This window comes from Pyxicephalus adspersus, chromosome 3, assembly GCF_032062135.1.
Source record: "Pyxicephalus adspersus chromosome 3, UCB_Pads_2.0, whole genome shotgun sequence".
NCBI lineage: Eukaryota > Metazoa > Chordata > Amphibia > Anura > Pyxicephalidae > Pyxicephalus > Pyxicephalus adspersus.
In genome coordinates, this window is record NC_092860.1 from 22,053,870 (window position 1) to 22,071,647 (window position 17,778).

General features: G+C 39.4%; 2 protein-coding genes across 3 annotated transcripts in view; both read left to right on the forward strand.

Moving 5' to 3' along the window:
• The window catches only part of ACOX1 (acyl-CoA oxidase 1), a 20,289-nt gene extending 14,676 nt beyond the window's left edge, over positions 1–5,613 (forward strand). Inside the window, exons 6-12 of the mRNA XM_072403220.1 lie at positions 3–203; positions 590–780; positions 1,624–1,803; positions 3,062–3,167; positions 3,699–3,842; positions 4,208–4,414; positions 4,941–5,613. Coding sequence (XP_072259321.1) covers positions 3–203; positions 590–780; positions 1,624–1,803; positions 3,062–3,167; positions 3,699–3,842; positions 4,208–4,414; positions 4,941–4,991 — 1,080 coding nt within the window. The 3' untranslated portion in view covers positions 4,992–5,613. The remainder of the gene's footprint in view (positions 1–2; positions 204–589; positions 781–1,623; positions 1,804–3,061; positions 3,168–3,698; positions 3,843–4,207; positions 4,415–4,940) is intronic.
• A 3,847-nt stretch (positions 5,614–9,460) lies between these two features.
• Positions 9,461–17,778, forward strand: part of FBF1 (Fas binding factor 1) — a 30,434-nt gene continuing 22,116 nt past the window's right edge. For both annotated transcript variants that reach the window (XM_072403858.1, XM_072403859.1), the window contains exons 1-6: positions 9,461–9,662; positions 11,975–12,002; positions 13,304–13,345; positions 13,646–13,739; positions 13,832–13,883; positions 17,480–17,530. In XM_072403858.1, coding sequence (XP_072259959.1) covers positions 9,660–9,662; positions 11,975–12,002; positions 13,304–13,345; positions 13,646–13,739; positions 13,832–13,883; positions 17,480–17,530 — 270 coding nt within the window. In that variant the 5' untranslated portion in view covers positions 9,461–9,659. The remainder of the gene's footprint in view (positions 9,663–11,974; positions 12,003–13,303; positions 13,346–13,645; positions 13,740–13,831; positions 13,884–17,479; positions 17,531–17,778) is intronic.

Consider the following 17,778-nt stretch of genomic DNA (forward strand, 5'->3'; position numbering starts at 1 on the left):
AGATGCATAAATGCATTGCATTGTACTCTGATGTCCACAGAGATCCAGAGCCACAGATCCTGAATTTCCAGACCCAGCAATACAAACTGTTCCCTCTGCTGGCTACAGCTTATGCCTTCAACTTTGTGGGATCATACATGAGCCAAACGTATCACAGGATAACTGGAGATATTCAGCAGGGAAATTTGAGTGAACTACCAGAGGTGAGGCTTGCTTTATCCAATTATTACATACTATTTTTTTAGTGGAAACACTTACTTTAAATTCTTAAATTACAATAATGGATATAATAATGGTTTGTTTATAAATGTAGTCACCAAAGCAAGCTTTTGAATATATTTTCATTACATAAATGTTGAACAATGGGATCATTGGATCAGCGCACTCCTGAGATTTGTTACTTGTTGATTTTTTTTTTTTTTTTTTTTAAGAGGAGTTTCAAGCTAAAGGTAAAGTTAAAGCAAAACCGTAGGTACCAGTGCTTAACTACTAAAACCGTGTATTCAGCTATTTGTGTGGAGTGGAGAAACAATGTTTAGAAATCTAATGTAGTGGTTTAAACTTTCAATCTTTTGTATTGTCTTTATAGCTTCATGCCTTGTCTGCGGGACTGAAAGCATTTACTACATGGGCAGCGAGTACGGGTATTGAGGAATGCAGGATGGCATGTGGAGGGCATGGATATTCTCGCTGCAGTGGAATCCCTGACATCTATGTCACATTTACCCCAGCCTGCACCTATGAGGGGGAGAACACTGTGATGATGCTGCAGACAGCAAGGTATGTGCAAAGCAGAATATTTTTGTCCTAAAGGAATTTTATTAGGAGTAGAAGTTTCAGGAGCTTTTATTTCTACACGAGGGCAAATGTGGGCACTTTAAAGTGAGAAAATAACTTAGTGGAGCAGATCAGCTTAAATATAGGAGAATATTTAAGGCTGTCTTATCTGACTTTGCTTCTGAAAATTCTATTAGCCTGGTAGTCTCCAAACTTTCAGACTCATCTGGAACCCACCTCAAAGTTATTGTATAGGAAAATATATGTGGAGGCTTCGCTTGGCATGCCTAGAAACATCCATTACACCACAATGACATCTACTCCTCAAGGCATTTTGGTATTTGCATAATTTCTCCTAGGAGTTTTCATCAGGGCTTTTAAAGAGGTACTGAGACGGGGGTTCCTGTGATAATTTTAGGAAAATAAATACAGCACCTTTTTATCACCTCCCAACAGACATTATTTGCCTGCATAGAGAAGCATGGAGTATAATATATTATCCAGGCAAAGGGAGGTCAGTAATTGCTAAACATGAAAAAAGCAACATCAGCACTACAGACAGAATTTCTAACATCACAGAGTAAACAAGTGAACCTGAGGCCTGTCACCAGATAGGAAAAATTATTTCATGTAAAATCTAGATTAGGTACAGGGTGAAGTTGAAAAGTGGATTGTAAAAGTGGATTATATATATAATTTTTTTTTCTCTAGCATAATATTGTATATGCGGCATATTTAGATTCTTTTTCATTACCTATGTTGTCTCCTGCAAATATTAGACTTTTTTGTTCCTATTTTTCATTTTACTTTACCCATTATGTGTTAACGTTCTGCTTTCCTGGCCAGGTTCCTGTTTAAGAGTTACAATGCAGCCCTTGCTGGAGAACGTCTTGATGGGATGGTTTCGTACCTGAACGATGTATCCTCTCAGCGTGTACAGCCTCAGCCTCTGGCTGGTCGGTCACAAATTTCGGATATCAATGATGTGCTCAGTCTGGTGGAGGCCTATAAACAGCGGGCTGCTTGGTAAGGAAAAAAAAAAATGAAAAGATGGTTATCTATAGGGCCGGTGCTGATTGGGTTTTGTTTACATTACAACTGTTAGGTAATTTTAAATCTGATTCATCATCACAACTTTTATATTACCATACATGAGTCTTTGTGCTATATCCTTTGAATCGGAGGTCTCCAACCCTCGGTCCGGAGCCCACTAGTGGTGGTCTGACTGGTGGGCCGCGGCTCTGGCGGCTTTGGGGGGGCGCCCCCGCCAGAGCTGTGAACCATGTCCCCCTGAGACATCGCAGGCTCAGGGCAGTGGGCAGGTTGTGTCTCTGGAGTGGGCGGGGGTCGGTATCATGACATCACTCTGGGAGAAGGTTCTTCCCCTTTGAGTGACACACAGCTCCCCGGGCATGCGCCGTCCGGAGTTTGTGCATTTAGTGGTCTGTGACATGCAAAAGGTTGGGGACCACTGCTTTAGCTTTTATAATTTGATTACAACGTTTGGTGAGCTTTTTGTCATGCCTGCATAAATCTACACCACAATGCATAATGTACATTGCATCAGTGCCTCATCATTCAGCTGGATGAGTTACTGTAAATGGGGGGAAAAAACTGCCTGAAGGTATATGTACCACATTTCCTTGGCAAATTTAATTGCTTTTACACCTCAATGCATTTTGAACAGGCAACTCTTTGATATTTAGTGGCGTCAGATGTTGCTCACTCCTTTCTTTATTCTATATTCCTATGGGCCAATTGCTTTGACTGAGTGCCTCACTGCCAGAAATAATGTTTGCGAGGTAGGAAAAGATATACAAGCTCGATCACTTTTAGGAAATATTCAGTTCCATCAGTTCAGCCCATGTTTTGAGTATATAGGGAAGTCGTAAATTTGCCACCAAGATTAGCCTGCTTTTTACCCCTGCTTGCAGTTTTTATATACCATACAGGAAAGTGACAGATTTTCCCTTTAAAGCTAAATGTCTATTTTTTCCTTTTCAGTAGAAATTCCATAATATTTTTTAAAGCATTTTCACTATATTCTCAGCCAGGATGGTGAAAAGAGAAAACAATCTATATAATAGGGGTTCTCCTAAACGAGGGCTGTAGATAAACAGTAGCTGTTGTGTGCCATCAGGCTGCAGTGAAACTATTCCGGCCATGCTTCAGCCTATAACTGTTTCTTGTCCTGCATATCAGCCAGCATGCATCAATTCTATTTTAACATGCAGTAATAAAACCTTTTCTATTTAAAGCTTACATTCATTTTTCCTACCTCTAGGCTTGTAGTGGGAGCTGCTAGGAATGTTCATGCTGATTTGAAACGTGGAAAGCGTAAGGAGGATGCTTGGAATAAGAATTCTGTTGATCTGGTGCGGGCATCTCAGGTAAGACCTAAAGCCTAAACACTGAAAACTCTTTCATGGCTTTATGTTAGACACTATCCAATATTCATTTTTAATCAAAAGTAGGAAGATGGGTAAATTACCTTGCCTGTTATTTATAAGCAGATTTGTCTTTAGTTATATTGTATGTAGCTGGGAACTTTGGTGAAATATAGAAGGACTGTATTGTGAAAAGTTGAGCTGCATACTAGAGCTAAAGCTCAGTGCAAGTCTGATCATAAGCCGATACAATTATGAGGGAAGCAACTCTCCCTTCTGGAATTTCCATGTATTTGTTTTTATTATTATGGAGGAGTTGAAACATTCCTTCATAAAAGATGACACTTAAAGGTGGCAGGATAACCAGAACAACAATGGGGTGATCTTGCTGTTGGAGCCACAAGATGTGTATTAAACCAGCAGTAATGTTGCCTACCATACCTCATCCATTACTAAAATATTTTAAATGGCAATGAAACAATCACATACCCTGTTATTCAGAGTTGTTGATGCCAGTTCACTTTCATCTTTTAGGCTCACTGTCATTACGTGGTTGTCAAACTTTTTGTGGACAAGCTGTCTGAGGTTCTGGATGCTGCTTCCAATCGCATACTGAGCTCCCTCTGCCTCCTTTATGCTCTGCACGGGATAAGCAAAAACACAGGAGACTTCCTTCAGGTGTGTTATTGACATCTTTATTAAAAGCTGTTATTATTGTTAAAAGGGTGCTGTCCAATTCCTATTTGTATCTGTTTCCTGTTTATAAATTAGAGAACACAATATTATTATTATTAGTATATATATTATTATTATTAGTATTTCATATTGACCTGACATATGGAAGATAATTTTTTAAAAATGCCACTTATTTTAGGACCTGACTATATTATTATATATGAAACAATTGTTTAGTCTGATGGAATGGCTCTTGATAACATTACTATGTCACTGGCCTATTGATGTGTCAACCAGAAAAAGGAAATGTTTTCTGGGTTTTTATAGACAATTTGTTCTAATATAACATCATTATGTCCTCTCCACAGGCCGGTCTTCTGACTTCCTCACAAATAGAACAAGTAGAGCAGAGGGTTAAGGATTTGCTTGCTGTAATCCGTCCTAATGCAGTGGCTCTGGTTGATGCATTTGATTATAGTGATACCCAGCTGAGCTCTGTCCTGGGGAGATATGATGGGAATGTGTATGAGAATATGTTTGAATGGGCCAAAAAATCTCCTCTCAACAAGACACAGGTAAGGAATTCTGAATGGAAATCTACTACATTATAAGATCCACTTGAGAAGTAAAGAAAAGTTGCAAAATTTAAGACAAGAATATTTTTTTTTATTATACCATTGAATACGTTTCCCTACATTGCTATCTCTGTGGGGAAAAAAATGTTGATCATGCTAGGAACCTTGTTAAAGACTTTATTAGTTACATTATTCAATGGCTTCTCCATGAACAACAGAACCCCCCCACTCACATTTGAGTCACTCCTAAACAAGTGGTCCGTAGTGTCTGCATTCCTAGTCCCTATACTTGTTGCTGTTCAGCTGCTGAAAGCAAGTGCATGCCAACCACGGAACTTAACCTTTCTAGGAAAAAAAAGCAATGGCAGCCCCAATACTTTTCTCATGGTAGTCTTTTTAAATTGTTCTAATTGTGAACATTTTCTGTTCTTCATCTGATATCACTCCTGATATTGTTACCTGTATTGTGTAAGCTACCCTTGTTTCTGTATTTAAGGTAATAACCTGATTCTTTTGTCTTGCAAAGGTTCATGAATCCTTCCACAAGTATCTCAAGCCTCTTCAGTCCAAGCTGTGATTCACCACCAAACAAGAACACCGGACCAGCGTCACTTGTTTCACTAGTATTCTTAGCAAATATTATTTTGTAATTCATCTCTACAAATTTATGTTAATTTAATCTGTTGGACAGAAAGACTAAAGAACAAACAGTTTTTATGTGTGCGACCTCCTCCTACAACTTCTCTAATGTCGGTGAGATTTTTTTTTTAGTGGCCCCATAGACCAACGTTACTGCAAAGGTCTCTCTCTTTCATCTGCAACTCAAGATCTCCCCTGTAAATGATAACATCATCTGCAAATATGTCAGACAGCTACACATGTTGTCTGAAAGGGGATTACGGTTATCTCTAACATTCCAAGAATTATTTTTAAATGTTTTTGTGTCACCCAAGAATAATCCAAGTGCTGCTTTTGCATTAAATGGAATGTACTAAATTCTAGAATTTTTTTCAATGTTCTCTTTAAATAATAATTGTAATGTTTGTTCTGCTCCTACTCACTCATAGAACACTGTGCTAATGGATGCAGAACACAAAAGAGATTTTAAAGTCACTATCTAGAGGACTGTCATATAAAAAAAAGTGCAATTAATGCAATAATTGTATATGTACTTAACAATACATGAGAGTAATTTCGTATTTTGGTTCCTGTGTGTTTATTTGCTGTGTGTTATACAGATTAGAGGTTTTACTGTCCTTCCTGTTCTGTGATAGTATGTACCAAATCTATCTGCCCCGTGCACTCTGCCTGCCTTTCAAGCTGTAGGAAATTGGCAAACTACAGGTTGCAGGGTTTACAGGTTGTTACAGGTACTCCAGAGAGAGAGAGTAGGCACACATACTGATACTGGCAACTACTTCACCGCTAGTAACTGCCTGCTTTGCATTCCACCCACTGCCTCTGCAATGCTATTACTCCCTCCAAGTGGAACTTATTGCAGCAGGCTTTAATTTGCTTCACATGTTAGTTTTTATTTCACATAAAAGTCCATCAACTCAAATTTATTTTTGTTTCTCCATTACCATTAGTAGTAATATTTCTACTACTGGTTCTGGAGAAACCAAAATTATTAGGTTTTTTACTTTTGTATATTTTGACTAGTAGGTAGTTTGACGAGGTAGGTAGTTCACCAACAGAATAACGTCTTTGTCCCAGAAAATAGACGCCATGACTTTTTATTTCTGGGTTCTGAATTTTTTCGGCTGCTGGGGCATGGGACTCTTTGCTGTCCTTGATCACAAGTGCAGCATACAATTATACGAGGGGGTGCTGAGATGTTCCTGGCTTTGCCCAGAAAGAAGAGAGCCAGAGTTATGAAATAAAACATTTATTCAACATATTCCCCCCTGAGACTGATGCACTTGGTACAGTGTAGTTGCAGCTTTTCTAGATCGTTCAAATAAAAGTCCTTTGGTTGGCCTGCAAACCAGCTCTCTTTGACGTCAGAAATGTCCTCAAAACGTTGCCCCTTCAGGTGTTTCTTCAAATTCGGTTACAGATAATCAACCGAAGGGCCAGGTTAGGTGAGTAGGGGGATGGTGGACCAATTGGAAACCCAGGGTGTTCAATTTGGCAGCCACAACTTTGGACGTGTGCGCAGGTGCATGGTCCTGTAAAAAAAAGGATCTCTTTGGTCAACTTTCCACGGCGTTTTGTCTTAATTGCCTCCTTCAGCTGGTCCAGGAGGTTAGCATAATACTGTCCCGTGATACTAGAGCCCTGAGGTAGGTAGTTCACCAACAGAATAACCTCTTTGTCCCAGACAAAGGTTCTGAACTTTTTCGGCCGCTGTGGCGCCGTTCCTTTGACTGTTCCTTGGTTTCAGGATCATGGATGTGGAGCAAAAGGAGCCAATTGAGTGTGATGCAGATTTCTTAACAAAGGACACGCTGATTTGAACGAGCGATGCTCATAACCCTGGTGCTAGCCTTTTACAGTTCAGTCACAATGTGTAAAAGAAGTCTCTATCTGAGATATGGATAACGGTAAACCCTGTCAGCATTGCATGCTATCCAAAACAAAAGCAAAGAAAAGTGCGTTTTTTTGACTTGATATACGTCATGAGATTTCTGTTAATACTAGCAACAAGTTGAGACTTGTGTAAAGTTGTAAAGGTGATGCGTTTAAAAGGAGACTATTGGGCAAATATAGGAATCTGAGATACTTTAACAAAGTGTTATGACTGGGTCAGAACATCCCAAAACAAGATATTTTTGGGTGTTCTTGGTATGCAGTGGTTAGTCCAAAAAATGTTTCCTGGCAAGCTGTGGCAGGGTCATAGGTGACCAATATGTGTGGCAAACGTCAGCTTGTATGGGCTGATTTATTTAAGTTCTCCAAGGCTGGAGGGGATATAATTTCATCATTGAAGCTGAGTGATCCAGTAAACCTGTATTAAATCTTGTCTGGGATTGAAAACATTTGCTAACAATTTAAGAAATCCATTCGGGGTTTGCTGTGTCACCCAGCTTCACTAATGAAAGTACCCTCTCTAGCCTGGGAGAGCGTTAATAAATCAGGCCCATTGTATCTCAAATTTCAGATAAACTAGTCCAAGCCTCGATGTGTCAGAGCTGTTTGGGCAGCACAAGGGGGACATACACAATATGAGGTTGGTGGTTTAAATGTTTTGACAGAGCAGTGTGTGGTGTAAGAGTCTGTATTATTTACATTCGGTAACAGAGAACGGGTCACACCAAGCCTTAAAGATTAGTACCAATTTTCTGATAGACCCACTGCGCAGGCGCAGAATTCAAATTTCCCTCCTGCACTTTAGGACCCAATTTCTGGAAACCTACTGACCACCGTGTCTGCATAGTAGGGCCCAACATTCTGAAAGCTCTACTTTTCCAAATAGGACTGTCCACTTGTCATGGAAAAATAAAGTATTGATGTCAGTGAACAAGCATTTTGAGAAGGAAAGGGAATGAGGAGTGGGGATAAAGAATGTACAGTGCAGTATACAGAATGAGGAGTGGAACAGGGAATGTGCAGTACATAATACAGCACGAGGAGTGGAAGAAAGCATGTATGGGCACAGTATACAAAATGAGGGGTGAAATAGGGAATGTACAACATGATATACAAAATGAGGGGTGGAATAAGAAATGTACAGTGTAGTATGCAGAATGAAGAGTGGGATAAATAATGTACAGCATAGTATACAGATAGAGGGGTGAAATAGGGAATGTAAAGCACGGTATACAGATAGAGGAGTGGAACAGGGTATGCACAGCATGGTATACAGAATGTACAGCACAGTATACAAAATAGGGAGTGGAATAGGGAATGTACAGCATGGTATACAGAATGATGTTTTGGGCACCAGTTCACAAAAAGGACATTGTGGAATTAGAGAGAGTGAAGAGAAGAGCAACTAAACTAATAAAAGGAATGGAGGAGCTCAGCGTCTCTATTTGTCCGTGAAAAGAGACGTATGGGGGGGGGGATATGATCACCCTGTATAAATATATAAATTGTCCATATGGAGAACTCTCTTCCTAATTATTCACGTTGATATCATTACAAGAACCAAGGTTGTTCTATATGTCTTATAGGGTTTTATAACTGGGATATGTTTATTTCCCTAGTGGTTGAACGTGATGGACTTATGTCTTTTTCAACCTGACCTACTACTTTGTGTGAAATAGGAGATTGTATATGGAATAAGGAGTGGAATAAGAAATGTATAACACAGTATACAGAATAAATGGTAGAATAAGGAATATAGATCAGTTTACAGAATGAGGTGTGAAATAGGGAAAGTAAAGCACTGTGTACAGAATGAAGTGTGAAATGGGGAATGCAAAGTATATGGAATGGGTGGGAGAATAAGGAGTATACATCACAGTATATAGAGTAAGGCATGGACTAGGGAATGTATAGTGCAGTATACAAAAAGGTTTGAAACTGGGAATGTAGATCACAGTAAACAGAAGCAGACATGAATAGGGAATGTACAGCACAGTATATGGAATGACAGTGTGAATCAGAAAACAATGTGGAACATGCAAATATTCTTTGTATGTTTTAAAGTCATAACTAACTGCACTGTTATGTACCTGCTCTTTATTTAAGCAATACACCACAATAAAATCATATTCACATAGTTGGGTTGGGGTGGAGTGAAATGCACGTTATCTTAATATACAACTCTCTGTAACATGCACAGGAGTACATTTCAGTGCCCTGCAGTAACACATTACCGTGCATGCTGAATGTCTCTACTGTACAGCACATCAGAGAGAAGCCCATATATAATATATTTATTAACATGGAATTGCACAGGAGGTCAGTAACACATAATTAAACGTTTGCCAGCTAAGAGGGCCCCAAGCTCCTATTCAGAATTTATAAATGAACAGCGAGAAGTAGGTCAGCCAGTAAGCACACAGCACCGCACAGCTCTGTACTTGGAACTACAATTGCCATAATGCATCGCTCTCAGCCGGAAGCGCGGGCTCTGGAGGAAGTAGGCGGCATTCCTGTTGGTTGGAAAGTGTTCGGGGCACATTCAAAGTACGCGGAGTCACGTGACCATGTCAAGCCTGGAAGCCCAGCAGTATCTATAGTGACGGGGAGACGCTTTCCGGAGTAATGGAAGCTTCAGTGACTGTTGTGATTCATTAGAGGTCTATGTGGTGCAGTGTTCCCTGCTGGTGTGTGAAGAGGAGACATCAGGAGCATGGTGTGTTACCCCTCATTACTCTATATATACAAGACACAGGGCAGTTATAATAATGTGACATTCCTATCCAGGTCCTGTCACGTGGCTGATTTTTTTATAATAATTTTTGTGCAACTTAGCTACAAATGTCTTATTTTGCTGCAATTTCTGCTACTGACAAGCATGCCAGGGACATTTGTGCTGGAGATCACCGGTAATCGCTGACAAGTTGTAGCAATCATCGTGATCTAGCAAGACCCCAACGTGTCCCATGCACAGAAATTTCTCTGGCCATTGTTAGGGTTCCCCAGGCAAACTATATTCCAATTCTAGTCCTATGGCGGCTATATTGCTAGGTGATTCGCAATCTAAAGCTGGTTGATGACTAAACTGCTGGCATATAGGAGAGATTTTGTAGCAGTCACTAATTCTATCATTTTTCCTGCTTGGAATAAATAAGTCAGGCAGTGAAAAAAGATGCGATTGATGTCAGAGAGTCACCGCTGGCCTTATTGGATTGTAAAAGGGACTTTGTGGTTTTATTTATCGTTGGGGTACTTACCGGTTGGGGTTATAGCATTGCTTTAAAGGGTACCTAAACTCAGAATTTTCACTTTACATTAAAGGGTAGAGAACCCCTTTACTTAAAGTAAAAATTTTGTTTGTGTTTTTTGCGAGTGCAAGACCCTCCTTTTTAAAAAAAAAAAAAAAATGGGTACAGCACGGCCCTCTAATTCTCCTAGATGATCAAGAATGAATAGGAGTGCAGAGCCTCCTGGGATACCTACGTCATGCATCCTGGGAGGCTCTTGGCATACGTAGTAGTGCTTTCATCAAAAGGGAAATTGCCGATCTCACGCATGCGCAGTATAATCAGGAGGCTTTTTTCCCAATCTACGTCACCCGATTTCCCACCTGCGTCGGTGAGGTAGGAAGAAGAACGCAGAAGAGTGGAGAAGATGGCAGCGCCTGGCACTCCCTCTGCGCCGGACCGAAGATGGATATTAGGGCAATGCAGGACCCGATGGAAGAAGCCTCCCAACGGATCGACTGTTCTGCGGGATTGAAGGTAAGTGTGATTTTTTTGTATTAGGTAGTTTTGGGTTTACTTCTTCTTTAAATCGGAACTAAACTTTAAATCAGAACTAAAATAAAGATACAAAAAGTCACCGGGGGGTTGCAGAAGAGACCTGCAGAGAGTTTTTTTTGCAGTATAGGTGCCATGCATTGCAGTGCCAAGATCTGTTCCTGGCACTACTGAAAATAGATCTAGATCATAAGAGGGTGCCCAATGGCCAAAGAGGATTGTAGCAGATGGGAATCGTTGGCAGTGAAGATGGCAGCTTTGGGGGATGCAGTGGTCACAGGTTCCTGGACCTGTCATTGCTGAAGGGTGCTAAGAACATGGTAGATGTGTGCTGTAATCAGTAGTGAATATTGCAACAAACTTCCCCTACAGCGAGTTAAAGAGGAAGTAAACTGAAAAATGCCCAAAACAAAAAAAAAATATTACACTTACCTTCAATCCCGCAGCGCAGTTGATCGGTCCAGAGGTTTTCTTTCATTGGGTCATGCGTCCTTCCAGGACACGCCTGCGAGCTGGGGCGCCGCCATTTTCTCTTCTTCTTCCATGTTTTTCTTCCTACGTCACTCAACCCAGGCGCAAGATTGGGTGACGTAGGTTGCAAAAAAACTTGCCGATCCCACTGTGCATGTGCAACTTTTTTTTCTCTTTTCACGAAAGGGCTCCTTCTGTGCATGCCTGAGATCCCCAAGAGCCTCCCGGGATGCGTGACGTAGGTATCCCGGGAGGCTCTGCATTCCCAATCATTCTTCATTGCCTAGGCGATTGAGAATTAGGGGGTGGTGCGGCAGCACAAAAACAATAAAAATTTGTGCAGTGGGGCTGTCCTAGCATTGCAAGGGTTAAATGACTGTGTAGGTCAGGGTAACATAATAAACACTTCTTCCATAGGCTCCTGCTGTGTGGTGTAAAAGCCCCTGCATGCTGGGGTTGCAGCACTGACATCATCCCTACAATGCAGGACCAAAAGCCCTGCATTGTAGATGAGGATGTCAAGGACTTACCCATGTCTTGGAGCAGTCACCCAGACAAATAGGGTAAGGTAAATAAAGTGTTTCCTATATTTGCCTTAAACCTAACCAAGCATACAGCTGTTATATGCCCTATTGCATGGATTTTTTGTATCCCCAATTCCTAATATTTCTTGTTCACTTTATTCATACAATGTATATGTTTCATTATTTTTATATATTTTAAGGTTCATATATGTTCTATAAAAATAACTGCATGTAGTTATTTCTTGTTCTAGGCTTCCAAAAACAGAAGAGGATTGAAAGGTTAGTTTCTGGTGCAATACCTGTTCTGTTTTACTATTTTCAACTGTTAAAATGATGCAAAACAAGCAAACAGTTTGGCCAGGCAGTGGGGAAATTAAATACATTTTTGGTATGGATCGATAAACGGATCACTAGCAGAAAGAAGGAAGTCCTGGCTCCCCTGTGTAGATTTTTAGTTAATTTTCATTTAAACACTGCCTGACACCTTCAACTTGCTTGCACTACATAGGTAGAAAAATTCCCATGTAGTGCATGCAAGTGCATTGGGTGGACTTCTCTTGGGGACTCAACAACTATTTGGGAGACTACAAGGAAAAACTGCAATTGCAGGTGGATTTGTATGTGCTGCATCATATATTCTTCAGTGGGAAGCCACAGCTTTACTTTAATATGTAGTCTTGAGAAAGAGCAAAAAATGGGGACATGAACCTTACTCTCACCCTTATTGCATTTGATGGTTTTATTCAAGAGGGCAGTATCTACATTATTAAGCTTGAGGAATAGTCAAAATTATTCCTAGCCCATAATATTTTGCTGAAAGATTAGCTGATGCTTCGAACACACTTCCAGCAGAGGTTAATCCATCAGCAGTAAGTAATTTGAACATGTTTTGGACAAATGTAGATCAATATGTATACGAGAAGGTTGAAAGTGTTGGTTTATTTACTCTCCCTCCCCCATGGCTCTCATTCTCTATTCCTTATATTGGATCTAAACATTTAGAGTGGGCGGCAGCAGGCGATACTAAACATCTGTCTACCACCCCTATTCATCCCATATATGTAGCCAGGGGTGAAGTGCTACATGGATGTACAGGGTGTAAGGAAGTGGTAAATATGAACTATTCCCTAAAGTTTCATTTAAACTCATTTCTTCATATTAAAGTAAATAAAAGTGGAGAGTTTACTTGGTCTGACAAAAAGGCCGTTATGTGCAAAGGGTAAGTAAGGATTTGTTTCATGATTTTGGTCACGCTACTTTGGAACTTCTCCATATCCTATAGTCCTTTTGTATGTTTTTCTATTGGGGACGTTTGTGAGGGTAATAGCTGTCTAAGAGGAGGGAAGAAGTGGGGGGGGGGACCTTCTTTCCTACCTCACTTTCCTACCTCACTTTCTGCTTTATCCCTGGGACAGGGTGAAGGTAAACCTCCTTGCCAGGACATAACAAGGAAAAAAAATGAAGTTAAAGTTTTTATTTTTCCCAAATCAATCCAGAATTAAAGTTAATGTCATCTAGTTAAACTTGATGAACAAAAAATAATTATTTTAATACGTGCCATTTTTGTTTTTCTTATAAAGATTCTATTGATGATGTTCTTGGTGATCTTCTTGGTGATAATGGTAAGCAATTCTTCTTCTTCTACCTGCAGTGTATTAGAACAGAGATAAAATGATATGTATGTAAAATGCTCCATGAAAAATATACTGTACTATCGATTTTTATGATTTGATACAAAGTATATGTATTTTGCGAATAGCATTATCGCATTAATATCTTATGGGTAAAAAAGCAGGTAAAGCCCAGCCAAACCTTTATTAATTATTTATTGCAGTCAGGCTGCATAAGCAGTAACAAATACACTTATGTCTGACAACTGCTCAGTACTTACATTTCATATAATATTTGTATGGTGTACACAGATCCATCACCATCAAAGCCACAGAAGACATCACCATGGACCTCATCTTCTGCTAGCAAAACCCGGCCAGCACTTTCAACTGCCTACACTAAAAAGTAAGAAATTAAAAAGTTTTCAATTTTGCTTGGAAACATAAATGTTCTTTTTTTTTTTATTATTCATTCAATTTTATTTTATGTTACTTTAGGTCAGCACTTGATGATGACTTTTTCAGGGAAATAGCAAAAGAAGCAGCCGAGGTAAAGCAATGATTGTCTTTAATCTGTTATCTGATCACTTAAACCAAAACTAAATGTAAAAATGAAAACATTGCTAGCAGACGGATTCTTTAATAAAGAAGAGAAAGGCAATGACTTGTCTGCAAATTAACATCCCTGCCTGATCACAATTTGTAAACACGCTCGCCTGTCCTGGTTCTTTTGCGGGCGCCTCCATCTTCTTCTTCTCTTTGGCAGTCTTGATTGGCGGGGTGAGGGTGATGTAACTTCCAAGCATGTGTGAGGGAGTTTATTTAATCTCGGCAGTTCCAAGGATGCCAGGTGTATCTCTGCATCATACGCTGAGCTACACATGAACAACCAAGTTGGAACTCCCTGTGTACATTTCTTTGGAGAGCACAGTGGAGTGCTGCTCGATCATCCTCTCCATTCTCACCTCCCTTAAAAAGAAATGCACTGTGTGTACAGTGATCATTCATTCCTCTTTCACTAAACTTTCATGAAAGACAGAAATCTATTTTGTGTACATAGCCTTTGGGGAGTTCTAGAAGGTTTACTTGCTATGTCTATTAAAGACAGAGGAGGGTGGAGGACGAATGGGAGATGTCCCGATTTATCCCTTTCATTGGAAATAATGGCAGATGTTGATGCAGGTTGGGACACAGCTGTACAGATGCTAGAATTTCTGTGCATTAATAAAAGTCCAGGGTCGATACCCAACTTAATACTGTCTTGTTTCCATGGTATACTAAACAAATTCCAAGAAAAATCTACATTAGCCTTCAGTTTTTCTTGGGTGCCCATTTTCTGATTCTTTTCTGTTAGTCATTGACGCATTGGTTTCTTGGTTACCTAATGAACCATACCCACAGGCACTTCCTAGCAGCACCTGGGGCCACTCGAGTCTCACAATGATAAGCGCTTTCATGTAAATTTATCCTCCAGAGATACCATCTTCCTGGTGAATATAGTGTGACCTAAAAGCTTGCATAAAAAGTCAGAGGTACTTTCAGTTCTGAAATGAATGTCACGGAGTACGAACCCTTATGTGCTCCGAAAACATCTATTATCTTAGAAAGACGTGCTTGACAAAAGCCTTGAAGTACAGACTTCTACAATACTTGATGGATATTGGACAGAGTTAACTGATTTATGAGTTATAATTTAAAATCTGTTCTTCCTAGTGGTAAATTACTTATTCTTAAGGGGGTCAGACTACCAACAAGGTATATTTCAATTTTTTTAAATATACTACATTTTCATTTAACTCATTTTTTAGGGGTTTTTCATTAATTTTTTATAATAAGTATAGTATATAAGGTAGTACAAAGGCATACGTGTCCATACACCCCAAACTCCCAGATGAGCGGGGACAGAGTTGGGAAATGTGGCAGGGAGCTTGGAGTGTCCATGATCTAGAGAAATCCAGGTGCTAATAATGGCTATATATATGCTACGCCCTTGTATTTACTGACTGTTTTAGATATTCTATATAGGACTGTTCTGGTAAAATATTCTTGTTACTGCCATAGTTGGCAGATCAGCACCCTGTTTAGCACATATAGCGGTGCTTTTGTCTTTTTTGTTTTTGTATTACAAACCAGAATCAATAAATAGGAATAATTTCTTGGTATGCAAATTCTTGCATGGAAGGTAAGGTAATAAACATCAGTTTAACACTAGAGAAGATGTCCAAAGTGAATTAGTTTTACTGATTGTAACATTACAAATGTGTTTTGGGGGTAAAAATTGTACCCCTTCTTACCTATAATAACAAGATAACCAAAATGCAAAAAATTAACTTTTATCTAAAGAGTTATCCTACTTCTTTCTACCTATAAATCTTTTAAGCTACGTACACACTTCCAATTATTATCGTTGGAAAACCAACGACGAACGATCCTGCACGATATCTACGAACGATCGTATAGCACCGATCCTGCACATAGAGATAACAACATGATCGTTCGTAGATATTGCACACACAATAGATACGATCGTTTGAGCGATAGAGGAACTATGTGCACGACAGGAAAGTGAATGAACGTTCGTTCATTACGCATGCTCAGACCATGGACGATCATCGAACGATCGTACACACGAACGATGTTCAACGATCGTCGTCCAATCCGATCCGCCGGTCCGGTCGTTCGTTTCCAACGACTTTCCTCGTTCGTCGGCGTCGTTGGTTACTTTTTTTACGAACGATTTTTGCCCAATCGATCGTTCGTCGTTCGTTCGTCGTTCATTTTGAACGATAAAAATTGGAAGTGTGTACGCACCTTAAAGGTGTTCATTAGTCTAATGAACAGTATCATTTAAAGTGGAACATAAGTAACATCTGCTTCAGCATATTACATCAGTAAAATATGATTTGTACATTATTTGTGCTGCATTTGTATTCTGCCATTTACCTCTTAGTGAATTACTGCTTTGTGCTGGAGGAAATGAGAATTTAGTAGGTAAGGATTAGGTGAATGGAGCAAGGAAATAGAGTGAGGACTGAGGGTGGAGAGGAAGGCCAGAAGTTGATGGCATACATCTACAGTGCCAGACATATTATTACACCTTATGCACATAGAGTGGCCAAGGTCATGTCGTACATGCACAGTAAAAAAACTATTGCTGCTAGGGGAGAATAATGCACACAGTAAGAATCAAAGTAAAAAGTTATACCTTATTCTTCATATATTTTTTACATTTTATCTGAGCCCATCTTAAAACTTTTCTATATATACACATACAGGTAGTCATCTGGGTTACATATGAGATAGAAACTGTGGGTTTGTTCTTAAGTTGAATTTGTATGTAAGTTGAAACCGGTACATTATTTTAATAAATGCAATTAAGACAGATATTAACATATCAACATATTATAAGACAGTGTGGTGTCAGTTACTGTATAAAATTCTCACTGTAAGTTAATCACAGACAAAGCAAAAAAAAAAACTTGCAGCCCAGACATTTATTAACTTCTGGAGCAAGCTGTATTTTGATATGCAAAAAAAAAAAACAACTGCATTTTGTCTTGGTCATTAAAGTTACAAGAGGCTGCAGAAAGAGTTCCTAGGATCACCCACAATATCAGCTTTATTTAGCAAAAGATTTATTTTGCAAGTCATGCAAATCGCCCCCTCCAAGCCTCTGTTCTGTACAGGAGCGAGCATGGCAGCCCCGTTTGTATCTAGGGTGTGTCCGTATGTCGGATGTCTTTCCCGAGGGACTACCTGTATATATAATGTGTTAAAAGTGACTTTTACCAGACACTCACTGCAGATGAATCTGCCAAATAATGAAAAAAATGCCTTTGTTAATAACATTTTATTTCAAAATGTTGATGTAATTTTCCTGGTAAATCTTGTTTTTCAGTTCAGCACTTAATGCAAATAGAGGAGCTTTGTCCTCATGCAATACCAGCAGAAACATTATTTGTCCACGTTTCTTGCTTTTATATATCAAGTACAAGAAGCTACTAAAAACATTTTCTAAGTACCACCATCTTTTTAATTCTGTGCAATATTTTAGGCACATGATGGTTAGCGCTTTGTGTTCAAGTAATACATGTTGGAAACAAATGTACATTTACATGAAAATAATGTGTTTTCTTTTTTGAGCAGGATTCTGATGTTTCAGATGCTGATCCACAAGCTCTTTTGGAGAGCCTAAAGGTAAACCTACTGTTATGTTAATAAATAAATTATCTGAATACGAGACAATAAAGAAATCAAAGCCAAACTGCATACATTTTTTTTTAAATTTCAGTGACTGCATAGCAAACCAAGTGATAGTGTATGTGAAGTCCAACTCCTTGGTCACTTTATAGTTCAGTGTTTAACCCAGAATATTTTTTAAGCTGGGTGGTAAGAAATTGTAGGCGGGTGGCAGGGTGGGTATTGTGACCCAGCTCTTCAGTAAC